Below are 27769 nucleotides of genomic sequence, written 5' to 3'. Positions count from 1 at the left end.
CAAACATCCTGCATAGCCCATCAACCATATGCTGGACACGGTGGATTTAACACACCTTCAGCTCAGAGAGGTGTGTGCTGTGAATCTGAAGTACCCACATGTTACTCGAGTACTACATGGACTCAATCCATGCCCAGTTTCTGCAGCCACTTTTGACAGGCTGCTGAACAGTCAGAAATCCTGCAAGTGTGATACAAAAGAGAGGGAAAGCGACAGACAATGTGTGCAAGGTAGAGTCTCCTGCCCAACGCAGCAGAAATATTCAGTGTGTATGTCGTGGTGTAAGCTGAACCCAGGACAGTGTATATTTAACATTTTTTAAAAGTGGGGTATATAATTTTCATTTCAAACACCCATTAAGCTATAATAAAACATTGCTAAGGATAGTCAAGGCACATATACATACATGCATGTTTTTGTATACATACACACACACTCTTCTATTTTTAATTTGAAGCAATTAGCAGCTATTAGCCTGAGCTGCTCACTGCTAATTTGAGGCAGAGGAATACACATGCCAGGCACCAGGCAGATGTTCTCACTGTGAGCTCAAGTTTCTAAACAGAGAACCCCTGTTTTAATACAGGTGGGAGCTGAGGAATGAGAAACATCTGTAAAGCCTCATGCTAGCCTTAAAAAACTGGATGTTCCATGATGCCCTCAGACATAAACCACCAGATTAGGCGAGTCTCTCTAAAATATTCCTTGGAGAGGCATTTTCCAATTGGAAACCCCCTAGTCAAATCATGACTTACTATGTTGCAAAAGCTCCATTCTCAGTGTTTTCTAGCTGCAGGTCTCCTCATGATACCAAACGAAGCAGTAGCAGGCTGGGTTTCCTGGGGAAATGAGGGGAGCTGTGGTTCCCTTAGCACTCAGTCATCTCCAGAGCAGCAGACTCCCCTACATGTGGGAGAAGCCTTCCAGTGTTATTCAAGTGCATGCAGTTTTTGTAGTGTAGTGTTTCCAGGTCATATAGACCCAGTCCTCCATCTAATCCCAGCACAGAATTATCAGCCTTCCCATGTAAACTCCAATATCTAAGAAAATTTCACAATAAACAGAGCAGAACTTTTTTTATAATTGGGAGACATTAATGAAAAATATTCCATCAAGGAAGTAAAATAGGAGCTTAATGTAACCCAGCATTTCCCAAAAAGGGAAGCAAATGTTTTCTGTACCACCTGTATCCAAACTCCATTTCGTCTCATTCTCTCTCTTCAGCATTGGTGACAAGCTGTTAACATCATCATGTCTGTAATCTCTGTGTCTCCTGAACTTTCTGCTACCTGGCTCCCAGTTTTCACCTAAATGGCACGTGTTCAGGAAGTGTTCTTCTGTACTGCATTATTCATTCTCGTGCTTCCCCAGGTATGAAATGGGGGGAGACGGCCTTGTTCCACATCCAGCCCACGTGTTCTCAGAAAATCTCAAAACCAATTAGTTTCTCATTCAATTTCTGTCACTTTCTCCTCATCTCCAAAATCATCAACTAGCTGACAAACAACCATCTTCCATTCTGAAGTTGCCCCATAACATCTTTTTCCAATCTCTCTGCTATTTTACCTCCTAGTTCAAATCTTTGTTTGCTCCATTAACATTATTTGACTGTCAAATCAGCATAAACTTCTCTGTTTGTTAAAATGATCACTCACACCTTTCCTATGTTGTGCTCTCTTCTCTGCACTTCAGCACTAGCTTCTTTGTAATTTCCAAGTAGCCCCAACGACAGCAAATTAGAGCTTCTGCGAACCTCCTGGACCATTATGATTATTGGTGATTGAACTTACAAAATATATCAGATTCACCAGGACACAAGTGATGAGCAGAGAAATCAACTGTTTTGTCCCAGATTGCATTGCGAAACTATAGCAGGCAGGTATAGACTCCTAGCTCATGACTTGCAATCCTAAAAATACACCTCTTTTGCACAGAACAAGTACCTCACACAGGCAGAATTCATGTCACATTTGTACCAAACCAACATACCTGGATGAAGATATATTCATCCTGAACCACAAGGGAGCTGATGTCAATGGAGCGTGAGAATGGCCCACTCCTTTTGGTCTCTGAACACTCTTGGATCCGACAGGTCAAATAGTGTGTGTCTGCAACAGGAGAATATGTACACATGAGAAATGCCCAGGTAGGAGCCTGTTGTCTGCAAATGTCATCAGCAGCTTAAAAAAAGGTCTCTGAGGGGAAGTTTTAACCTCAGCTCCAACTAGATAGATGCTACTGCATGATCTACCTCCAGCCTTTAAAAATGTAACTGCTCACTGGAGTCAGGAATTCAACACACTTCCACACCCATCATTCCCTTCCCTATTGTGCAAACAGCCCTCACAGTATTGGAGTTCAAACCGTAAATGGAGGATACAAATCATAAATGCATCAGAAAATTGATGATGAGACCATATGGAGAAGAAGATTTCAAAAGCCACCCAGCTAGAATTTATCAATTCTGCTACCCTGCTGGGAACTATATCCACATCCTCCCCCTGAAGTACCATAGCCTTGATGGTTTTAATTGTGGTTGTAACATACAAGGAGACAAAAAAAGAAACCAGCATGATTTTAACTTACTTTGCTGTGAAAATGACAAGCATCTCCCAAAATTAAGTCTTTAGAGCCAACACAGGCTAGGTATGAAAACACCATGGACATGAAACAGCATGACTAGCTGAAGAGTCACAACGGTAGTTATATGCACTGCAAGTGGCATCAAACACTTCTGTCTAGAGAGAAGATAAGACCATCACACTAATGGGATGCCTTGTCAGGCCTTGGCGTTGCTTGAGAGAGGAACAGGACTGGGAGAAGAGCATGAGGAAGAAGTAAGGCAAAGGCAGACATACAGAAAGTTGCTTGGAGCAGCAAGAAGAGACGTGCTTGCCTCCAGTAAGTTGGCAGGGGATTAAGCATTATTTCACTTAGGCTAAGAAAGGATCTCATGAAACAGAACAACCAAGGCACTATGTCTCTGGGTGTATGTAATCTAAATATGCCATCTCTGCCTTTCAACTGCCTTTCTAAAAAACTGCAAATTAGAGAGAAAATGAAAATACAACTAAGATGACAGTTGCAGTGATAAAAGGGTCATATCTTTTACACTGTGGTACTTCTACAGGCTTCTTAGATTCACGCATTTGTTCTCTTTTCTACAAAGGGTGAGGACAGACCATCAATGAAGAAAACCGTAAGTTTATAAGGGCTGGGGTGAGCCTAGTGCAGTGATTTTTGTTCACAACTGCATCTTTTAACAAGGATTCTGTCAAACGGAGCCCAAAAGGATAAAAGGGAACTTCAGAAGGACGGTAACTAGCCTAGCAAAGCTGCTTACAGGATTCTCCATCCCATAAAACCTGTTATTGTCCTTGGTCTGTGCCTTTCCAGTGATGGCAAAATGTGGTTCCGTGGAAAACACTGGGGGCACAACTGAAATCCTCTGACACTCAGCTAACTGCCTTTCTTGATTTGAAGTCAAGATTCACAAACTGTCAGTTTCCCCTTCCAAAGCCTCATCCCACCAACAGACTCTTAAGAATGCAAAAAGAATGCAAGTCAGAGGCACTGATAACAACAACAGTAACTTTTTATAATATATTGTCTAAAAAGTCACAAACTACAACCAAGCTTCAATCTAATAAAGGTTCACGCCCAACTGCAGGACCAAAGCTCCACGTGTAAAGGATGCAGATGGGCTTCTGGGTTGAGGCACTGAGAATTTGAGGTTAATAAGGGCTATGTGGCTGATGCAGAGCAGTTGCATAGGTCTGGTACAGTAATGAAAACAGTCCTACTGATGATGCTAAAGCAGCAGAAACTGTTGCTGGTGCCAGCTCAGAGTACCTGGAGGTAATTAAAGTGTATGGTTGTCGTGGTTTAAGCCCAGCCAGTAATTCAGAACCACGCAGCCGCTCGCTCACTTTCTCTCCCACCTTTTTCCTCCCCCTGCTCCCGGAGTGATGGGGAGGAGAATCAGAGGAATGTAACTCCCATGGGTTGAGATAACAGCACTCCAGTAACTAAGGTATAATATAAACCACTACTGCTACCAATAATAATGGTAAGAGGAATAACAAGGGGAGAGAACACAACCACTCACCACCCGCAGACCAATACCCAGCCTGACCCGAGCAGCGATCTGGGCCTTCCAGGTAACTCCCCCCAGTTTCTATACTGGGCATGATGTGCTGTGGTATGGAATAGCCCTTTGGGCAGTTTGGGTCAGGTGTCCTGTCTCTGCTTCCTCCCGGCTTCCCCTCCTCCCTGGCAGAGCATGAGACTGAGAAAGTCCTTGGTCAGAGTAAACATTACTGAGCAACAACTAAAACCATCGGTGTTATCAGCGTTGTTCCCAGACTGAAAGTCAAAAACACAGCACTGCACCAGCTACTGAGAAGGAGAAAAAACGACTGCTGTAGCTGAACCCAGGACAATGGTGAAAAATATCTGACCTAGAGACAGTGCCAAATAACTAGAGTACTGGAGTTTACTTTCTCCCAGCATAAGATACCAGCAGCAGTAGGGAGGTCAGACTCTCAGATGGGGTAAATTAAGGTTCTTCTTCAACTGACACATACACATTTGGTCCAGAGCTGCTATTTACCTCCTCAGAAAGGAATCTAAGACATCTTTGAGGTGGATAAAAGCAACTTCTCGGAAAACAGGAGGGTCTTACATATTGCCATGCTATCCAAAGAGCTCAGCAGCCTTAACTTGTTCCATGTGGTAGCGCTAAAATTAGGCAGAACAAGGAGAGGTCAGGAACCATATTTTTAGCAGCTCATTCCCTCTGGTATGTTCTCCCACACAGTCGCCTGGATATTCTTATCCCTCCCAAAAGGGGATAATTTGCTGCTGCGGAGTGACAGAATGGAAAGAGGAATAAAAACCTGTCACAAATAAATGCAGATAAATCACAAGTGTTGACATGACAACTAGCTGCCTGCCTATTGGGAAATGTGTCATTTTGAGTGTGTTACACCAGCAATCAAATATACTCCAAGAATGGCACCTGGTTAATATTCACGGGAAGCTGGTGACGGAGAAGGGGGGTAGCTCACTATCCATTCCCCATTCAGTCTCTTGTTTACTTATTTTCTCCTATTTTACAACACAAGGCTATGAAAAAACTCAACCCACAGACACAAAATACCTATCTTCAAACCTGCCTGCCTTTGGACACCAAAATAAGTTCAACTTTTGCTTTTTTTCCTCGATGCCCCACAGAAAATGAAAACTAATTCCCTTTAAAATATGTCCAAAACTCGGGTAAAAAATATATTCACATCTGTGTGTGACTTAAAGCAAGAAACAACCCCAAGAGACTGCTCAAGGTTCTTGAAGGGTATGACCTCTTCATGAGCCATCATCCCATTCACAGAGCACATCCTACCCTATGTAGGGACTACAGGGCTCCTCAATGTAAATGTTGGTTTAAGAGAGAAGCTGTTATCTCCCTCTTCTCTGAAAGGAGTTAATTTTTCAGCCCTGATTTGCACAGCCACAAGTTAAAAGGACAGCTGCCCAGAGGAGCAGGTGGCATGTGCCCAACCTATGCCTTTAAAGCCTTGCTTACCTTTAAGTGGTAGGTGTATGCCTTAAGGGAGGTTGGCTTCTACATGGGGATTATTTCCAATTTATATATTGTCCCACACCCCACCAGATTAGATGGTTTACGTGTTGGAGGTTTTAGTTTGGTTGGGTTTTAAGTTTGCTTGTTTCTTTGTTTAATTATGTTCCATTGCAAAAGGAGTTAAGAAGAGCTCTGTGTTTCTTAGACAGCCTCAAAAACTTCCCATGCTTATAACCCAACATCCAGCTACTTTCTCAGCCCATCTGTGGATGAGGCAATATGGACATCAAGCAGCCTGGAGGGTTTCCTACAGCCCAAATCACAGCATCCATAACTGCACACAAGCCCTTCCCACCAACTAATTTCACTTAGGATAAGGAACAGCTTTCTCAGATGTGCAGCCATTTTGCAGTCGAGGAGCAAGAAACACCTCCCCATTGCCAACTTAACGTAGTGTCCCATCTTGAGAATTTGGATTGTATTTCTACCCTTTTTAGAAGCGATGAAACTGAAACAGTTTCTTGAAATTTGCACTGACAAACTGGTGAAATAAGCCGATGTACTAAGCCTCTTCTTTGCCCACCAGTCATGACAGCTTTGGCAGGAAGCAGGAGCACACAAGAGGCTCTCTCTGGTGGATAACACCCAAAGACGTGGGTCCCTGAAGGAAGGCACTGAAACAGTGAAACCTGTCACTGTGCGGAAGGATGCAAAGGGCAGACCTATATGCAGGTTACTGTGACTTACAGAGACACAAGACAGCAAGCCTACTCCTTCCTGGCATCATTAACAAGGCAGCTAGAACCAGGCATGGCTGGCCAGCATAGCTAACAGGGAGAAAGGCGGCTGATGGAAACAAGTTCATTGGCAGACTGGCTCACCTTAAGTCATGTCCTGGTGCCAGGCAAGACTAAAATCATAAACTACCAGTGAAGGTTACCATGGGAGGGAGAAAAAATTAACTGGCCTCGGCAATTTTTCCCCCAAAGGGAAAGATGGAAAGAGAATCTATGTATGTAGACAGACTGTAATTATTCCCCAGCAATTAGTTACCTTGTTTTATCTTTCTGGGTAGGGGGGTGTGTGTGCGTGCCCCTTTTCCCTTTAATTAAAATACTGTTTATTGCACCGTATCTGTGAGTGGGGAGAAGATTATCCCAGTGAACATCAGAAAATTTAATATATCTTTCCCAGAAGTGCTGGCGGGTGCTTGTGTCAGTGTATTTCTAACAGTTCCCTTGCATCCAACCCTGTCCTTGCTGCTGCCTATTACACCCAAGCAGAAGGTACAGTGCCCAAGGCTCCAACATGTTTTCATAATTTAAAAATGCAAGCCTAGATTATTATTCTGCTACAATAGCGCTGCCAAGATGCCAAAAAGTATATTAAAAACTTCATCTACCACAAAAGACAGGAACAGCTTGAGATCAGCTAGGCAATGGCATTAGCAGCATCTTGCAAATATTTAAGGGGACTAGACACTGTGGCAGATGTTCTTCCAGAGATCCTACCATTCCTAATGACTGGTACAGACAAAATCATAAGGCAAGACATCTTGGAGGACAGACACAAAAGTGGTGAACAGGACTCCCACTTCGCAGCTCCATGAGCTTATTGATAGCCCTGACTTATTTATGGGTGAACAAGACTCTGTCGTGCTCCACCACCTGTTCCCAGACACAGAGCTTATTTCAGGCTCCGGTGTCTGAATCAGTGTTAGATATATTCTTGAGTCACATTACTGCTAAACGAAAAAAAGAAATGAAAAAGAAGAATCAAGTCCAGGAGCCTAATCCTAAATACCATTTCCCCCACAATATTTTTGCTTTTAATGAAAAGCATGAAGGAAAACAGAAGAGGAAAGACAAACATTCCCTCTAGAAGAATCATATATTTTTCAAGTGGCCAGGGACATTGAAAGTGTGGATTCTTGCACCTGAACTGAACTGAGCAATGGCAGTATCAAGTAAGTGACTGAGACAGGAGACTGACGCAAGAAGCACGAAAAAAGCCTCCCCTTCATTTTCCCTACTACTGAGGAAAACTTGCATCAGAAACTTTCTAATCAAGGGGAAATAACTGCAGGGACCCATTTTCCAGCAGGTGTTCATGCCTCAGCCATTTCACTGAGAGCATGAAAGCCCATTTTGGTTACAGAGCCAACTAGAAGAGAAGTTCAACCTCCCATTCCTAAGTACACAGAGCTGTACCATTTCACACCAGGTGAGGCTATAGCTTTGAGGCAGTCAATGTTTTGTAACGCAAACTACTATCGTTTTAAGGGTTAGAAACTCTAATTGGAGCAACACAGTTGTGTTGTGATGCATTTGGCTGGGAGAGGAGTCATTCTGGTGCTGTCCCCCAGCAGGACCAGCACAGCCTGCCAGGTCTTGCCTGTTTGCCTGTGCCTGCTGTCTGCTGGGACAATGGCTTGCAATGGGCCTGTCTTGCTGACACTACTGGTTATATCTGACTTCCAGTGAAACCCTCAATACAATCAACTGCCAATTTCAAAATGCTGAATTTATACACTAAAACAAGAACAAATAGCCCCCCACAGCAAACAAGACCTGAAGGAAGAGTTGTCTGCAAACTAGGGATACATCTTTCAAACAAAGCATCTACATCCTTGACATATCCAATATTCAAATAGCTGGGTGAGCAAGTTTAAACTTAGTTTGAAAATAAACTCCATCAGCAGTTTGCTTTCTTACTTGCTTGCTTTTTTGATGTGCTTTTGGCCACTTCTCCCAGCATCCCTGCAACAGCACACATAGCAGCAAAAGCACTGAAGAAGCCTCCCTACCTTGCCCACCCACCTGCTAGCCTGTTTTGATTTTTCAACATATTCAACAAACAGCTGTCACCCCCAAGCTTTTATTGCCTGGTTATTTATTCAGCTGCCATCACTAAATAGCAGTGGGAGGCCAGCGAATGATTTTAGAAGATCCACAGCCTCAGAGAAGCCACCCTGATAGACAGAAGCTCGTTCACACAGCATCTGGCCTATGCAGCACTTGACTAAAGCAGAGAAAAGTTTGCAGCCAACAAAAATGAGGCCTTTTCCTCCCAGAAATCCTCCACAAATTCAGTCCTATGCTGCTTTTCTAACACTGCCCCTGTAGCATAAAAGGGACACATGTCCCACTGTTGTGGTGGCACTGAGCTGGAACAAAGCTGGCTCTAACCCAGGAACAGATGTATTACCATGTTGTAGTTCCTGTGAGAAATACCTAAAACACTTTGGAGAGAGTGATAGAAAAAGTCAGCTTACTTCTAATACCAACTGTCTTCTTCGCTGGAGGTTAATTACCTAGGAATCCATTCTGCTGCGAATGTGGCTGGATTCATTTCAGTGAGGGGTTAAGAACTGTATTTTTCTATTTCTTCAGATCCAGCCACCTTTTCAAGGCCTGTAATGTTTGGGTATGGAGCACCTATTTATACATCATAAGCAAAATTGAAAAATACCTCCATTATGAGACAAAGGGTACCTGGGCATAGGGACATTCTGGACAGGGGAGAAATATGATTGTAGGCGATTTCTCCAACTCCCAGGTACACCATAGCTGTTCTGAACACCTCTGGAAATGCATGGGGGCTGCACTGCTCAGTGTTGGTAACCAAACTCTTTATGATTTATGTAAAATACATGATACTGAAAAAGCTAAATAGGGAACAGAACAGAACGCTCTTTAACCCAACAGATTGTGCTTCTGCCCAGATTCTCCACAGACACAATCCCTACAGCTTCTGAATTTTCCCCCTTAGGCAGGTGCTAAGGATAGGAGTATGCCTCACACAAACCCCATGACCCACATCTTTCCTATCAATTGAAGTGTAAATGGGGAGACAAAATAAGTAGAGTGAATTTCCATTCCCACTCCCAAAGACCACTTTTTCAGCACTGGCCGCCGGCACTCACGTCCATCAGCAGTCCGGGCTTCCATGTGCACAAGGTCAGGTTCTTTATCCAAACCGGCCACTGACCTGGTTGGGGACAAAAAGAGAGAGAAAGAAGGCAGCCAAGTTAGCTAAAAGGGTGCAATCAGACAGAGAGAGGGTGAGAAGAAGCAAAACCAGTTCAAATCTAACTTGCAACACCTGGTATGTAGATCCCTACCTCCTACCAACTTGTCTCCTTTATGTTTATAAGATAGACACCCTCCCAGGCGCTGGTGGGTGAACCTGCCAAGCCCTTGTCTACAAGATCAAGACTACAATGACCATTCTTGTGGACACAAAGCAAGCTGGTTCCAAGATCCAGTAAATCCAGACATCTGTTTTAATATTGAAGGAAAAACAAGGGCACAGCAGCCCCATGCTTATAGAAAGCACATTAAAAAGGGTATTACTTGGCTGAATAGTGGCATGAGAGACTGATCAGACCCTGTTTTGCTAGGCAATCTTGCTACTGTCTACCTCAGTTTCCCCATCTTCAAAAGAAGAACAACAATGAACATACATATGGTGAACTTGTGACAAAACCAATTCTAGAAATAATTCATTATTCACCTCATTATCCCATGCCACAGGCCTGGATAATCATGAAACAAAGGCACAATGAGTTTCTTTAACCTCACTAGCTAAAACTCAAGCACCCCAAGTCAAATTTTCCTGTGCATTGTGATTTTACTCCCTGAAAGTGTTTTGCAAGGCACATTACAAAGATAGTTTTCCTTCTGGCACAGGGAAAGTCAAGCCCAAACCAGAAATGTTATTATTAGTGTCCTGGCTGGGAGATGAACATTTAGTGCTAGAAATGGCTGGCAGGGAAAAAAAAAATCCATAGATGTCCACGTGATTTATGGAGCTGCTTCTTCTAAGTTAACCAAAGGGCTAGATTAAAAAGGGACAACGACAAAAATCAGTTTCTAATTTCGTGGAAGCTGAATTTGATACAGTAGATTGTAAATAATAGATTCCTTCTGAGCCAGCCAATGTTCACAATTCCCTAATGTTCTGATACACTTTTATCACAATCTTTTGCTGCTTTCACCCTTGGGGCATCAACAGCTAAAACATTAGGAAAAAAAAAAGTAGAAAAAAGGAACAAACAAAATACAGATGCTTTAATACATTTTTGTGGATCTCACAAAAAACATAGCCATTGAAGCAATGACAAACATATGAATGTGCTGGAGTTCAGCTAATCTCCGCCAGTGGTGCAAATGTCAAAACAACTACATTATGACCCACTGTGTAGGTAACTGAAATTGTCACTGCTTGTTAACTAGAGCCCCACATCAATAGTGAGTCCATTCACAACACACTGTGAATTGCAGCCAAAAAACCTAACACAACAAAACAAAGCCATGCACAGGCAGAGCTTTCATCATTCTACTTCCAGTGAGAAATAGTCTGCTCCTTAATCGCTACCATCAGTTTCAGGGTGACCCCACAAGGAAGAAAGTGCTGCCTGTTATTGGTAAAGATGCCAGAATGGGCCGGAGTCCCTGTGACTATGTAATTATCGGTGTCAAATCTTCCAAATATCTGGACATATTTAAAAGTGGCAGTAGGACAAATAGAAAATCTTTACAATGTCAGGAAAAACCATTATGGTGTGCAGCAACATTCTTTCCCAATATATCTATAGGAAGGGCACACATTCTTCTAGTCCACAGCAGAAATTTTCTTCCTTTTCCTAAGTAGCCCTAAGTGCTGTCATTTCAGCTGTTCAGCAGTAATGACTCTCACCTACAACATAGAATCATAGAATAGTTAGGGTTTGAAAGGACCTTAAGATCATCTAGTTCCAACCCCCCTGCCATGAGCAGGGACACCACACACTAAACCATGTCACCCAAGGCTCTGTCCAACCTGGCCTTGAACACCTCCAGGGTTGGAGCATTCACAACTTCCTTGGGCAACCCATTCCAGTGCCTCACCACCCTCACTGTGAAGAACTTCTTCCTTATATCTAACCTAAAGTTCCCCTGTTTAAGTTTAAAGCCATAACCCCTTGTCCTACCGCTACAGCCCCTAATGAAGAGTCCCTCCCCAGCATCCTTGTAGGCCCCCTTCAGATACTGGAAGGCTTCTATGAGGTCTCCACGCAGCCTTCTCTTCTCCAGGCTGAACAACCCCAACTTTCTCAGCCTGTCTTCATACAGGAGGTGCTCCAGTCCTCTTATCATTCTCGTGGCCCTCCTCTGGACTTGCTCCAACACCTCATGTCCTTTTTATGTTGAGGACACCAGAACTGGACACAATACTCCAAGTGAGGTCTCACAAGAGCAGAGAAGAGGGGAAGGACCACCCCCTTTGACCTGCTGGTCATGCTTCTTTTGATACAGCCCAGGATACGGTTGGCTTTCTGGGCTCAAGTGCACACTGCCTGCTCATGTTGAGTTTCTCATCAATCACCACCTCCCAGTCCTTCTCCACAGGGCTGCTTTGAATCTCTTCTCTGCCCAGCCTGTAGCTGTGCCTGGGGTTGTGCCGACCCAGGTGTATGGACAGAGGTACATGCTTACCAATACCTCTATCCATCACAACTCTATGAAGGGAAGTGTGGTAATTAAGGTACTTTTAGGTGCTGGTTCGGATCATGTTAGGGACCTGCCCCACAGCCCTTCTCAAGAGGCTTTCTACTGAAATCCAGCCCTCACCCTGGAGCATCCACCCTCCAGGTTTCTTTCTCAAAGCCAGACACCAGCTTTCTACCCAGAGCCATTTGCTGTGCCCTGACACCACAACACCAGGTTGCCTGACCTGCTCCCCACAACACCTCCTGCTTCCCTCCCCCTGCAGCAACGGGGCAAACCTACTCCTGGCCCAGGGAATAAGAAACATCCATCTGCCACAATACTATTCATTTTAAAAGGGTCTGTAATTAGAAGAACCTAAGTACTTCCAAACAAATTCCAAAATGCTCATTACCACTGTGCATTTACATACACAAGCTCTGTGGATATACTCATAATGCCTATTAAGTGAGCACCAGGGGACAAGAGGAGTCTCCTGAAACATGTCATTCTAGCTTGAAGTTCCTTCCCAATGCCATCTACTTGTTTCCTTAATTAGCTTTGACAAGTCTGATGGCTCTTTTCAGAACAATGATGATAAAAGGACCAGCATGCAGCACCCGCTAGTACTCCTCTGCTCACCAAATACCGTACTTCGAGCAGAAAAGCTCACAAAGCAATCTCATGCAAGCCAAAAGCAAGACAAGCTCCTGTTATCGGCAGGCACAAAAAAAAGCCTTGTTAGGGGAAGAAAAAAAAAAAGCCTGTAAAGTTAACTGCATCGGTCATCCTTCCATCTCCCAAACCATATCTTAGATCATCTTCTTATATCAAAGACTCTGATTGCAAAACAAATCCCCAATCAATGCTGTTTTTTCATGCCTCGCCTGATGTCTGTTCCCACTGGCAAAGAACACAGCTTTGCTTTGCAGTGCTCTGACTCCTGAATATGGGTATTTTCAGTAAATGATCTCTCACCATTTGTCTGGAGAAGCTTTACATGAAGAATGCAAAAAAAGGCAGGCAGTGGAAAGAGCAAGATGTGAATGCAGGTTTTGGAGCACACCTGCTCCAAAAAGCAATTCCTTTATCCCATGCAGTAATTCTTCTGGTCTTGAGAACTCACTGCAACAACCTCTCAGGTCTGGCAATACAAGAGCAGCAAGAAAAGACGCCACCTTCACAGCCTTTTATTTTCTCATACATTATCTCTCTGAAAAACAGTTGGAAGATGCACTGCTCAAAACTATTTAAGCAAGTAAAGTATGATGAGGAGAGATTACACCATCCCCTGATTTACCATTTCCCTTGCATGTCCTCTACAGCCAAGTGAAGCCCACAGAGCAGGGTGGCCATAAAGGGTTTTCATGGCTCTCTGGCTGACAAGCAGCTCTATTTCAGAGGCTTACAAAGACAAGAGTGTTTAACAACAGTTACAAGCCTAAACTTAGCTTGAAAACAGTTTTCCTGCCACACAGATACACTTAAGGCTCCAGGCTCAGCTCAGCATTTTGTATGTGCACAGACTCCAGAGCATAAACTAAACCAAGGTCCACAAAATGCACCCGTGTATGTTGCTGCCATGGATGGCTGTGGGAAGGAAAAGAGGCGCTCTCACTGTGAGAAGCCACGCTAAATCAACATCCTCCACCATTCTTATTCATTTATCACCACTCAGATGAAAAAATGCTGAGAGGATGCAGGCAGCAGAGACAGGAAAGGTCATTTCTGCTGACACATTCTCTGATTGCTGCAAAGGCAGTTTTCGAAATGTGGTGCCTGCAGCCACTATTGCAGCTGATGCAGGATCATGGGCCAGTTAAGATTCAAACTACCTCTGAATCCCATAAGGAAGGAAGGGATACTTTTTTCTATCTTCTGCTGCTACTTTTCTCTTCTATTCTCATGGTAGCTCTAGATTTTCACAAGATCTTTCCTCCCTTCTTTTCAGAAGAGGATTGTGTGTTCTTGAAAGCTGAAGGGTGGACAGGATCCTGGTAAGATCCTTATCTCTATCTGGAAGGAAAACTGTTGTGCATGGACACACATTTACTAGACCTCTATGCTAATATTTTGTCTCTGACTGGGAGGGAGAGCAAGCAAGAAGGGCAAGGAAAACGCAGCCATTCTGCATCGTACATAGCTATTCCTGACACATTTCCATACAAGACCTTATATACCTCAAAATAAAAAATGCTAGCATATGCAAAGAAAGGAAAAAAGAAATCCACAGACACTCTGGATTACCTGCCTAGTACACACCTCAGCTCACTGTTTCTACGAGCTCTACTGCCTTTCCATGAAAGAAACCAATTTTCAGGTTTTTTCCTACCCATTTTCCAGACATCAGGCATTTACTGACAAACGGCAGCACTGAGATTTAGCTACTCCAGCATCTTAGATCAAAAACACTGAGCGATTCAGTCTGCCTGCTGTTCATTCTTGCTCCCTAAACCATCTATGGAGAATAAGAGAAGCTCTATTCCTCCTTCTCCTGGACCCATTTGTGGTGGGAGTGGACGTGAGCAACATTTCTGTTAAGGATTTAAAACAAGGTAAAAAATAGGAATCAGCCTTTCAAACTTGGTCTGGAATCTACTGGATTGAGCTTTTTAGCAGGGGTGTGCCGAATTTCTGACCAGTCAAGATAGCATTCCCCAGCTTTGGCTTTCAAAACAAAATCCAAACTTTTACAACAGATTGAGACTTTCCCAAGATGCCAACTTAGAAATTAATTTTTGCAGGTTGGGATGTCAGACTGAAGGCAATTGTCACCGCTCATGTAAAGAGACAGCGGAAACAGATGGAGACTACTTATCAGGATGTTGTGCAATAGACGAGGGCTAGAAATGGGAAGGAACAAGGCACATTTATTGTGCAATAATATGTAAAGAGGGAAAAACATATCCCTTGCTGCAGGCAACTGCGGTCAAATTAGTGGATGCTGCCAATTAGTCTGCTGCAATTTTAATTGTATCCTGCCCCAGCAGTGAATAAACATTTCTGTGTGGTGCCAGGCAAGCAATCCATGGGAATAAACTCATTCAAGCAACAAAAGGTCCAGGTCCATATGGGCAGCTGGGGGCAGAAACTGATCCATACAATTCCTGCTCAACTGGTCTGGATTTTTTCACATCGCACCATTGCTAAATCATACATAACCTTTCCAACATGGACCAACAGCCAACAGGCTACCGTCTCCATCTGATATGGCATCACGTTTGCCTAGGTGTCAGTAATTGCAGTTAGCTTCAGATGGTCAAGGGGATTCTGTGTATTCATCTGTTATTTACTGCAGTCAAGTTTAAAACTGGCTCCATCAGGCATTAACTCTGCACCCATAACTGTCAATGTGCACACAAGCTGCATACACCCCAGGCTGACAACACAATATAAACTACCCTTGTTAAGAACACATACAAATGTTCAGCTGTTGGAGGAAAGAAAGTATTTATTAAACACATAAATACAATATTATTCTCTGTGGCTGAACAGGGGGAGAAGCTGCTGCATGGCATAGGATGTGATGTGGTCTCTGAAGAGTTATGGACAAAACCTCCTTGCACAGCATATTTCAAATGAAGCTTGCAAAAAAAGCTGGGCAGGAAGATACTGTAAGAAAGTGTCTTAGCCAGGTCCCTAGAGCTTTCTATGTCTTTTCCAGTGCTAATTTCCGTGATGCTACAATTCTGGACATCAGCAAAAGTAACTGTTGAGACACTTAGCTTGCAAGATAAGGGATAAAAAATTGCCAAGAGTTTATTCTCAGCTAATTTCTTTTTAGGAAAGCCAATCCTTTTTAAAAAGGTCCCAGTGAATTTTAAGGAAGTGTTCTGCCTGGTATCTCGAAGGAAACAGCATCTGCATGTGTTTCTACATGTGCATACATGTATCTGCCTACATGCATCTCCTCCCTACTACCTGCTGAAAGTCTAAACCTGTAAATTACCTGTAAACTCAGTGGATTACAGGCCCCAGAACTATGAAGTTGCTACACACAGTTGTTTCATGGATACAGCAGGACAGGAAGAAGAAAGAGGCCATAATCAATTCTCTCCTTGAGGGAAAAGCTGGCATTTAGGCTCAACCATGTCACCAATTGCTAGAGAATCCACACAAGACAGCAGGCTCTGCTGCACACAGAAATATCTTTTCCTCTTCACAGAAGGTGACTCTTTTTATCACAGAAATTAACAGCACTGGGAAAGAAATGCCACTGAGCCCGAGAATACCTTTAAAGTATATTTATCAACAGAACAAAGCTGCTGGTGATCCATGTTTTTTCTTTCCCCTGTATGCTAATACCAAAAACGAAGAAAGTATAAATAATTCTGTCTAATTCTCATCCAGTTAATAGGTCAGTTCTTTAAAGTGCTTCAGCATTTCTTCTCCAACTTATACTATAAACCCCAATAAACATAACCAAACTTTTGTGAAATAAACTCAAAAAAGCATGTGAGTAGAAGGGTGAAGATCTTTATTCACAGCCCTGTCAAGGTTTGAAAGGACCAGCAGCACAGGCAGGGGATGTGCTGGAGGTGGCATCTTAATTTCCCAGCGGTGCCTGAAATTGCTTCTCATGGGGACTGAGACTCATGCAGGGAGCGGATCTGTCAGTCACATCAAGCCAGAACTCATAGCCCGTGTGCTCCCAGGTGCAGTCACAGTCCTGCCACTAACTTACCAACTAAATAATCCACTACCCTGCAGTCTGCTGCTCCTGACTCATCAGGGTACAGCTGATCCAGGCTATATAAAAAAGGCCCTGGGGCTTATGCTGATTGAATAAGAAGCCAAGTCCCAGCAGCACCTGCATTAGGATATGGTGGAAGTAATGAAGCATCAGCTCATCAAGTTAAGATGTTATTGTCTTGAAGACATCTCAAAGCTTTAGTGCATGATATACCATCATGCATCTAACACAGACAGTGAAGCTTTAAGGAAGGCATTTCTAGAGAGGAGATAAGAGATTTACCTGGGTTTAGAGGTCTGCAACATTTATGGTGGAAAAGTTCAAAACACTCCAACAGAATGGATTCTGTTTTGCCTTCTGAAGGAAGGGACACTTTTTGCAAGACACTCTTTTATTTTTATTTTTAATATTTTAAATTTAAGTCCTTTGAGAAAACAAGAATAAAAGTATATTTTAGGGTCATATAATGTGTCATATAATGACACATTTTTAGGTAGCTTTGTCTCCTTTCTCATCCTTTTCTTCCCCCACCATTCCCCATCACATTTTTTTTTAGATAGGAGAGGAATAACTAGAAGTAGAAACATGAAATGCAGAAATCAGTGTACAAAAGTCATTTTGGTGATAAATCTAAGCCAAATCATTGGGGAGAGGGGGGGTCTACTCCAAATGAATATTCATTATACTAAACCAAAAATCTTTCACTGGAAAATAAACTGTTTCCCAATGGAAAACCTGGGAGTAGAACAGTTTGGGGGGAGTGGGGTGCTAGAGGGCTGGTGTGGGGTGTGGTTTTTTCAGCTTTTTGGAAAAAAAAATCAGGCAAATGACATTTTCTAGCCAGCTGTTTTGCTCAGATCTGTGAAGCTCAAGCACAGAGTTTTTGCTTCTCTTCCAAGACTGATCATTGACATATTGAGTGACTTTCATCTCCCTGCATTTGGTTTAAAATTAGTTTAATGCCTACTATATTATGAAGCCCAATTAATTAATGTTTGCCCAGTGCTTGGCTACCATCTTTTGAAAGTCATGGAGACGGGGAATTGCTATAGATAATTGCTTTGGCTTTTCAGGAAACATGAACCAGCCCCATTTCTGACCACTTCAGAAAAGCAAAGTACATGCTCAAAGAAGCCATCAGCTCAGCCAGTCAGTCTTGCAAACAGAAACTTCACTGGAGTTACTGTTCCCCCCTGCCCGACCCCGAAGGGAATGTTTAGAAGACACATAATATTCCTCTAAGTTTGCCTCCTAGCAAAAGTATCTTAAACATGACCCATTCAAGCAATGTTTTACATGAAAATAAGGATTCTCAGTTCTCTGTATGTTTAATTGCCTCCACGTTTATAGCATTTTTTGACTGCGTATATGACATGCCTGAAACACTAAGGCTGTGATTCAGCGGTTAACAGAGAGGCAGAATACAGGGCCTCTGAAAAGCTTCAGAGTGAAAGCACCATTTCATAAATGCATGCAGTAGTAGATGAATAAAAATAAAACTTAAATTGTCCAAAGAAAGGATGCCACTATGCAGCTTGGCACAGGCAAAATGATTAGGATATGCTGATGAGCCCTATATGCCTATGGGCATTGTACATTGTATTAATTAAGGAAGGATGAGTATCCACATTCCCTCTTGCAGGATATTGTGAAGAATTACCCTAGGATAACATCTAACATTCTGGAAATAAATATGTTGTTCAGTTTATGCATTTTTGGAGGAAAGCAATGTGAAAAACTAGGTTTGTGTCACAAACCTTTTGTGACAGTTGTTTCTCTGCATTACAGATGTTAACCTGAAGAGAACAAATAGCTTATTTCATTCTTTGACTTTTAACCATCAGCCAGGAAAGAACGAGAGAGAGGAACAAAGAAGAAAGGGAAGGAGAAGACAGACAGAGGAGAATAAACTATTCTGGACCAGCAAACATAAATGTATTCACATGTCTCCTTGCCCCCAAAAAATCACATTCAATTAGCTACTGAGAGCAAGATGCTCATTTGTCCCAACATCCAAAGAGGAAAAGACAAAGAAGCAGGAAACAAAAAGGATTTTGGCAGCAGAGATGCAAAGAAAGGCTCTGTCTGTAGGAACAGCAAGTCTGCATGGCTATGATGGGTAAACACAACAGTGATAGGAGGTCTGCAGATCACCATGTGTCTCATGACAAGATAGGATTGTATTCAAACCAGAAGCATCCTCACCCGAAAAGCATTACCCTTTTCAAGTGAAAATGGTCAGGGCAGAATGCTGACACAGGAGTTGTGCTACTCACATGCCAAGAAGTAAATATGTATGGTCAACGTGAGGTGATCAAAGAGTTTCTCTTTGCTGAGTTCTTAATCTGTTGTTATAGATGAGCAATAAAACGAAAGAAAAGTACAAGGCTAAATGAAAAGTAATACTCTGCTATTTTCTAGCCCCAAGGCAAATTCCAAACTGTCAATGCACTGTTCACATCTAATGATTTGTAGGAAGAAAAAAAAAAACCCCAAAAAACCCCAAAACAATTCTGCAGAAACTACAGTAGATCCAGAAGTGGCTTCCGGGAGTCACTGTTACAAATTGCCCCTAAAATCGGTATTATAATAGAACATGTCTCCTTCCCTCAAAGATTCTCAATTGAAACCTGAAAACCAAAAGTATTGTGAGCAAAACATAAGAATGTTTCTGTACCCTTCGGCAAAAAAACTGGCAGGGTTTTTGGTTTGTTTTTATTTTTTTCCAATAAAAAGTGGATTTTCTCATATGGGAGACAACCCAGTTCTACTGACATCAGCTTTAAAGTCTGCAGGTATTATTTCTTACTTCCTAAACCCATGCTGGCAGTCACAGGTCAGTATGTTTCTCTCTCAGACTCAGACACAGAACTTCTGATATTTCACTAAACATGGGAATCTGTTTAGTGTCTACATCCCATTTTAGTGCCTTCTGCCCAGTGGAGGACAATTATCTGTAAGATAATTACAGAGCTATGATAACCACTGCTATTCCAATTAGCTCACTACAAATATGCAAGTGAAACAGCCTCACTCGCTGGCTTCTCGTCTTTGTTCTGTATATGAGCAGCAAGAGACAAGTTACTGAACCAACATTATTTAAAAGAACCTGTAGTGCAACTAGTAAGATACTCCTTCCTGCTCTTACATTCTGATGTAGCTTCATGCTTGCTATGCTTAACAATAGCAGAATTAAACTCATCTCATTTTACAGAGGAGGCTCAGGGGAATGCCAGGGAACGAAAGGATGGGTGTTTCAATTTCTTCTCTTGCCGAGAATGAATTCTGCCTCATATAACTGCTGATGAATTGTCGTTTTAAGAGAATTTGTTAATTTCCAACAGGCAGAAGGCATAAAGAGGGACCTCCTTATCTTTAATGGATGGTATTGAGCGACACAAATGGCTCACGTTTAAATGAATGCAGAAACATCTTGTCTGCTTTACCATGATAAGACTGTTCTTTCTGCACAGCATGGGTTCAGCTCCTTCTGTTAAATAAAACAACTGTTTTTGTTCAACTTAATGGCAGGAAAACTTCCAAAGGTTCAGAGGCTGAAATCAATTCCGAGAAATTAACTGGAATTTACCTTCCTTATTCTTCTTGAGAAAATCTACCTGAACAGCTTTGAGGTATGACTGAAAATCTAGTTTCAAGCAGAAATGGTCCCTGATATTACTGATGTACTTGTTAAGGATAAATCTCTGTTAGATTGCAACTTTCTCCAATGCAAGGATACTTCCAGCCCTCAGGTTGACCCTGTCTCTTGAAATCCAAGTAGGCCACCCAGGATGAGGTCTGGAGCAGAGGAGAAGCTAGGTCCAGGAAAGATGCTTGCTCCCTGACGTCAGCAGGTGTTTTGCCACTGAGTGAAATGGCTGGAACATTATGTCCATAATCAGAATATGTGAAAAGATCATTCCTAAATGATCAGAACAGTGGTGATTTTTAAAACAACTCCCAAAGATTTTTCCTTCAGTCATCTGAAAAAAAGAAGGGTTCTTTCCCACACTGAAAATTCACCCATCTGTGCGGAAGCAGAGGGATTACTGTAGTATAGAACAAAGGCCAAAACCTAAGCTGAATCCCACACAAAAGTGGGAGTATATTCCTTGCTAGCCAAAAAGTGCAAAATATGATACTACTGTCAGCCTGGCAGCCTAGCTTTTGATTAGCTTTGCCAAGCTATGACAGTATGGGAGATCCCCATATGCCTCAGAGAGATGCATTATTCAATATATTAATTAGAGGGCTGGCTTTCATCACTGCTTCCTACAAAGTATGACAAAGAATTACTCTGGGACTGTTACAGACAGGCAGAAATTAATTTGTGCTTAAGTTCACATGCATGAGGGAGAGACAGAATGAACTCAGCGCAGGCAGGTCACATGAGTCTGCAACAACATTTAAGCTTCCAACACCGGCCTGTGAAACAGCGATGAAGTTTGGACATTTTACCTGGTACCCTGTTGCATAAGAAGGAAACAAATCCTTCCATCATCCACTATCCAGACAGGCATAGCATTGGGATCCAGTCCAGGGCTCGATCTCAGCTAGTACAAACACTGAGCAAATTCTTCTTTAGATCTTTCTTACTAGTACTTTATCTGATCTGCTCCAGTCTCAGACACTTAAGTCACAGGAGAGTGGGGGAACTACAAAGTTAGGGATCAGAGAATAGCAATGGAGGAAATAAGAGATGAAACTGCCCTCTGGGACATAAAGCAAGCTCACAGATGAGAAACCAAAGCAAAAGGCTTTTTTACGGCTGAAAGCCCTAACCGCAGTATAATATGCGATATTTAGTGGTAAGCATTAAATTTAAAACCAATGAACAGAAATATTTCAGCCCTTACTTTTCCAGTCTTAAAAAAAATATAATAAAAAAATCACTGCCAGACACAGTACATTAAAGTCAGAAATATGGCAAAACAGCACAAATTGTACTAAAATCACAACAAATCACAAATTTCTAAAAGCCAGCTAGTATATGTGTAAGGACATCCAGTTACATTAGTGGAGAAGGGATAATCCTTCCTTCTGAAAGATATGCTGTGCTTCTCAAACAAAAGGAGGTCAGAAAGAAAAGTTCCTCAAATGCAACTTACTCCAAAATTGCCCTTCCAGAGCATATACACCACCTGTTGAAAGAACTGTTGTGACAGCAGCCAGAATTTCAGGGGCTGTATATGTTTTGTGAGCTTGCTACCATGTGGCTCTCTTCTTGTGGTTCATTTATTGTGCAATTCATGGGTTTTAAAGGAAAATCTAAAGAATTGTAAATTATTTCCCTTTATAATCACACACAATCCTTGTAGCCAGTCTGTTACTTCATTTTATCTTGCTAAAACATCTTTGAGCCCAGGGAGCCTGATAGCACGGTATCCACAGGACTTCGTAAAAAAGCCAAACATTTCTTTTCCTAGGAAAGCGGGCAGTAAGAGAGGAGCATAACACAGTAGAAAAATCAGGCAATGAACATCCTTTAGAAGTTCTTCAGACGCATCAGCCACTGTGTAGGGTTTATATTCACAGTACAAGAGACTAGTTATATCTAATTTCCTTTGTAAAATTAAGTCATTAGCATAAAGTGTAAATATACACCAGAAACCCAAAGATCATTGCTTTTAGTTCCAGGCAAATGAGAAAATATTCTGTAATACTCTTCCAGTACTGTACTAGGGTTTTTTCCCCACCTTCTCCAAAGATGCTTTCCCAGATCCAGCTATTTGTGTCAATCTGTCATAAATTAGTTTAAAAAAAACACGGACTGTGCACAGAAATGATTGTCTGAACAGTACACTAACCGTAGGCAAAAAGAGAGCACATGGGGTCTATTTGTCTTCAATAAACCAGTCCTGCAAAGCTTCCCAGAAACTGAAAGTGAAGGATTTTGCTGTTCTTAGGGTCATTTGAGGTTTTATACTCTTACATATCCACAAAATCTATCACAACGCCCCTGGAAGAACACTTACTAAACTGTAGTTGAAAAAAACAGGATAGGATTAAGTTTAAGAAAAAATATGGACAAAAGCAAAATATAAAACTTACAGATGTTTCTCAAACTTTGTTGATCACTCTTATAAGCCACTATCACAGTGATGAAGATACATCATAAGCATACGGAGCATCTAACTTGGATATTAAGTGCTCTAAACCACAAAAGATCATGATGTGAATAGAGGTCAGGATCCCTCTACGTTGGCTTTACCAGGCACTTCGTTTCAGGCTGCATCTTTTCCCCACTTTAAATTTAAAACTCATATATTGCAAAATGAGATTTTTATCAAATTAAAAAAAAAAAAACAACTTTAAAAACCATGCAAAAATGTCAAACATTTCAGGATGTTCTTTTGTTTAATTTTCTGAAACATTCTGATAATGTTGACTTGAATTCTGAAATATCTTTATTGAGTTGAAACTTTTTCAACAAAAATAAATGCTATTTCAGCCAATAAAAAGTATCCAACTCTATCCAGCTTCCATTTCTGTCTCTGTCATTGAGTTACTGCATAAACACAAGCTAGTCATCTACAACCTAATGTTTGGAAACATCAGATATCTATAGTGCCAACTGCATTAATTGTAGGCACACAAAAAGAAAATCAAATCCCTAACCACAGTTCCCCCACTTGCCCATCTTTTAAGTGAAAATGAAAATAAAATGGTTTTTATTGCCACAATGCTATTGTGGTCTTTAATTAACCAATGTGACCTTGCAAGGATATCCTTCAGTTTATGACAAGAACTTTTAAGAAGGTCTCATCTCTCTTCAAGTCCTATTGCAGAGCTTGAGGCTAGAGTCTGAAAATTTTGTCCCCAGCCTAGTACATAGAGTTCATGGTCATGGTAGCTTGAGTAAGACACTCCAGATTTATATTAGTATTATCCTCTGGAAGAAAAACCTTTTCCAGTTGTTCTCACCCACAGGGCATGGAAAGCAAATCCCTTAACAGAGGCAAACAAGTCATTAGCCCACAGGAGTCTACAGTAATAGGTCCCTGTTCAGTATTTCCTGTGAAATCTACATGAACAGTCTAGGGGTATATGCCTCAATGAAGCTATAGGTGGTGATATCCTACAGCTGCCAAATTGGAATTTTTCTTCTTATCCAGAGGTCCACCTATGATATGGTTTTAATACTGAAAAAAACTCTAATTCAGGGTTATTTAATAGTCAATTTGATATTTAGAAGACTATATTTTCTTAACACTAAACTTGGCTGTAAAAAAATTGGGTGAGGTTTCCCCAGCACCATGCAGTGACACCATCTGTCAATGATTAGTGGGATTTACAGGAGAGAGAGGCACATATTTGACTAACCATTTCACTGCTGGCAAACTAGACACATAAAGGTAACCTTAGCTGTATCCAAAGGTCACTTCTGGAACTGCTGCTGAAACAGCCTGTGTGGACCCAAATTGGCACTGGAATTAAAATTATCAGGGCTGAGGAAATAAAAACAGACACAAACCTCAGCCCATCTGCAGATACAAACCAAGATCATTTTGAAACATTGAGATAAATCCCTCATCTTCTGCTAAATTACTCTCAAATATCCAACCCGCCTCTCTACTCTTCGTGAAATTCAAACTTCAAATAAATGGAAATACATTGGCTAAATTTTATCACTGTTCCCATCCAAAATCATGATAAAAAGGACTGAAAACCTTGCCCTCAAGAGACAAAATTTACTGGCTCATGCTTCAAACAACTGTGACAGAAAACCCATAATTCCAAAGCATATCCTAAGTGGATGCCCAGCCCCTTTCCTTCTCCCAGTGAAAGCACAGCCTTTTCCCTTCTCCCAGTCTTTAATCCCTGGAGACCAAAACTATTGTGGCTGGTGTTCATACATACTGAAACAACCAGAAATCTGGTTGGTTATCATAGAAAGACAAAAAGTAAAATTCTTGGGAGACTTGGGGAGGGAATCAGCAGTGTATTTGAGAACTGCTTATTACACTACAACACACCACATTTTTCCTCTTTGCGGCTACAAATGCTGTTCCTTGAAGCCACGTCCTATTTTCCTCTTCCTACTGTTTCTCCCCTCCTGCCTTGTGGTGGTTTTGCCCAGCTCTCATCACTAGTGTGTATTTCAGTGTCTTTTACTGGATAGGCTCACCCTGGGCACTGACTTCAGAGCTCAAAATTTCCTCATAGCCATCAGAAACGATGTGCAGATTTCTTCTTCTTTTCCACACAAATGCATTTTCCCCACTTGCCCACTCCCAGGCTTTGAACAGAATCAGTCAAAGTCACAGAGAGCATGTTTAAAAATATATAAATAAGAGAAAAAAGGGTAAATGTCTAAATGTACTAGGCAAAAAAAATCCAACAGCAAAATGGTTCCATATCCACCACTTCATATCCCCTAGCGAAACATGAATGAGCCCTCCAGCAAAGAGCAGCCTGAGGAAACTGCTACATTCCTACAGTACAAAATATGGACTGTACTTTTTATATCCCTCCACATGACAGCACAGGTGTCTAAGTTACAGTGAAAAAATACAGCCCAGAGAGAGCTGCAGAAATGTTTTGAAAGAAAAGAACACAGAGTAGGTCTTTTACAAACTTTGCACCCATGCTGGTTTCAGTTACCTTTAGTAATTTCAGAGTGATGAGTGAGCTGGGAATTTCTGTATCACATTAGCGTAAGTTCCTATTTCCATCTGTACAGGATCCTAAGTTATTAAAATCTCTGAGGCCAAGGCACGTGGGAGCCAAATTTGGATGCCTGTACTCACATCAAGTAACACATTCTGTTCAAGCTCTGCCACTGCCATCAGTGGGTGTAGCTAAAAAAAATGAATCACTACTACAAGAAGTAGAGATCTCAGATCCTAGGTTTTATAACTATAAGCGGCCCAGAAGTGAGTCTCAGCTCATGCACAAACTCTGAGCTGGCTGCAGGAACTGATGAGACATACCCCATAAACTGCAGGACTTGTGACATCCATATGGGATGAGAGCAGAAAACTGCAACCCAGTGATTAGCACAAAGATCTGGGACTAAGGAAAGAAACTGAAGGTAAGATCCAGGATACAAAGCCACAGATCAGGACTGGAGCTTAGGACTTTATTTTTGACCAGTGAGGAGCCTTCATGGACACTGCCTGCCAGAGCTACAGCAAAATGCAGAGTGACCTGTATGCCCACAACTAATGGAGAGGTCTTGCTTACTCTGCTGAGTGAAAGTTCACATCCCTACCTCACAAGTTCTGATACAACCATAATTTTCTCCTGGCCTTCAAGTGTCTGTATCTGAGCTCTCTCAGGGAAGGTATAGTCACTTGCAAAAGTCTCCAAGAGAAAAGTAAGACCTCTCCCAGTCATGCTGACTGATCCTGTGAACCTGGTGAAGACTACAGACTTCACAAGCCCATTCACAGTAGCCTGAGAGATGAAACTCATGCTTTGAAGACAAAAACATTTGACAAAGGCTGCCCCAGATAAAGTCAGCTGCATTCAGATCAGATGAAGACTGTCCCATTAGATGAAGGATGCTTACCTGAGTCCCTACTAATAAACAATGCACAGCAGCACAAATGAGCAGCTTCGCCTCTGATTTTGGCATCTTCCTATCATTATTATTTAACCTTACCTGGAAGTTTTAATTAAGAGGTTTGGTAATGTAGTATTTGATAAGCTGATGAGCTCCACAGAATCATGTCCCTTTGAAACTTATAGCTATACCTACTTTCTTCCTCTCTCATAGCCTAATAAAAAGAATCATCAAATTCCTGAAGCTAGTGTTCTCCTTGCATTTTCTATTTCTGTACACATCTTACAAGCCAGAGCTTATAAGCCATCACAGTTTGCAGCTTTAAAAAGAAAAGAAGAATAAAAGAAAGAAATCAGCTAAGGAGCGTTATTATGTTCCAAAATTTCAACACCTCTGACCCCTGCATTAAAGATTGGTTCATATCTCTTTATTCTGAGAAAAACCTAATTCACTCTCTTGGAAAGTTTATTGTCAATGGGACAATATTTCTGAGTGGAATAAAGATTTCTAGGTCTATGCCATATGAGTTTTAACTAAAGAAGACGTCTACATTTTCTAAGAGGCTTGAAACAGACACATTAACCATTATTATATGAAAGTAGAAAATAAACCACAACACAGCCTCTCCTTTAGAAAGATTTTCTGCTTTGTTCCACTCTATTTTCTAAGAAAGCCTCTCCTCTAAGCTCAATTGTAGTATTTGAAGTGTAAGTACAATTATCCCATAGGACCATCTACTCTACTCATTAGAAGGACGCACCTGAAGAGGATCTACATTCATCTTTTTCATGTGCACCCTGCATGAATAGTGAAATCAAAGGATTTTGGATAGTTGGGTCATTCAACCACCTGCCACCAGAAGCAGGAGAACATAACCTCCTTTCCTTCACTATGGAAACGTGAAACAGTAACATGGTCAGAAAAGGTCCTAGATCTTTGATACATTTTGAAGAATCCTACAACTTCCTTTCCTCCATGTTGAAAAAACTTCTTATACTGTCCAAAATCCACAAGCACACTAAGGGAAATCTCCCTTGATGTCAAAACCCCATGTTTTAAATGTGGGAGTCTAAAGCTGTTTAAAGAGATTTGCAGAAGGACCTAGGCAATTTGAAACCCCCCTGAGGTATCTATCTCCACTGCAAGGTGTGGAAATATTGCAGGTACAACCTATAGATATTTTGGGCCTGGGTTTCAGATACTTATAATGGTGTGAAAGAAATTCTATGACGATTTGACTCTAAGATATACATCATGCTCTGCAATTATGAGTCAATTCTTAAAGTCATCCAAGTCCTTCTTTTTAACTGTTCAAAGTAAGAGCCTCTTGGTCTTTAATATTATGATCATTTTTGGCCTTAAAGACCAGGCACTCCTTTTGACTATTCATAGATTCTGTCAAGCAGCACTTCTATGCACACACCATCACCTGCATGCAAAAAGTACAGTGTTAAGAACATGATTCAAGCCCCAGCCCTAGATTCAACTACAGATGAATATTGCTGGGTTTTCTCTTC

The 27769-nt window shown here is 41.7% G+C and overlaps 1 protein-coding gene across 1 annotated transcript in view; it reads right to left on the bottom strand.

Moving 5' to 3' along the window:
• SORCS3 (sortilin-related VPS10 domain containing receptor 3) overlaps positions 1-27769 on the bottom strand; it is a 159327-nt gene that overhangs the window by 80045 nt on the left and 51513 nt on the right. Inside the window, exons 5-6 of the mRNA XM_010018164.1 lie at positions 9507-9571; positions 1990-2108 (exon numbers count right to left, since the gene is read on the bottom strand). Of these exons, the coding sequence (XP_010016466.1) occupies positions 1990-2108; positions 9507-9571 (184 nt within the window). The remainder of the gene's footprint in view (positions 1-1989; positions 2109-9506; positions 9572-27769) is intronic.

Source organism: Nestor notabilis, unplaced genomic scaffold (assembly GCF_000696875.1).
Source record: "Nestor notabilis isolate BGI_N333 unplaced genomic scaffold, ASM69687v1 scaffold7857, whole genome shotgun sequence".
Taxonomy (NCBI): domain Eukaryota; kingdom Metazoa; phylum Chordata; class Aves; order Psittaciformes; family Psittacidae; genus Nestor; species Nestor notabilis.
The sequence above is the reverse complement of the archived record's forward strand: the minus strand, read 5'-3'. Positions and strand labels throughout refer to the sequence as shown.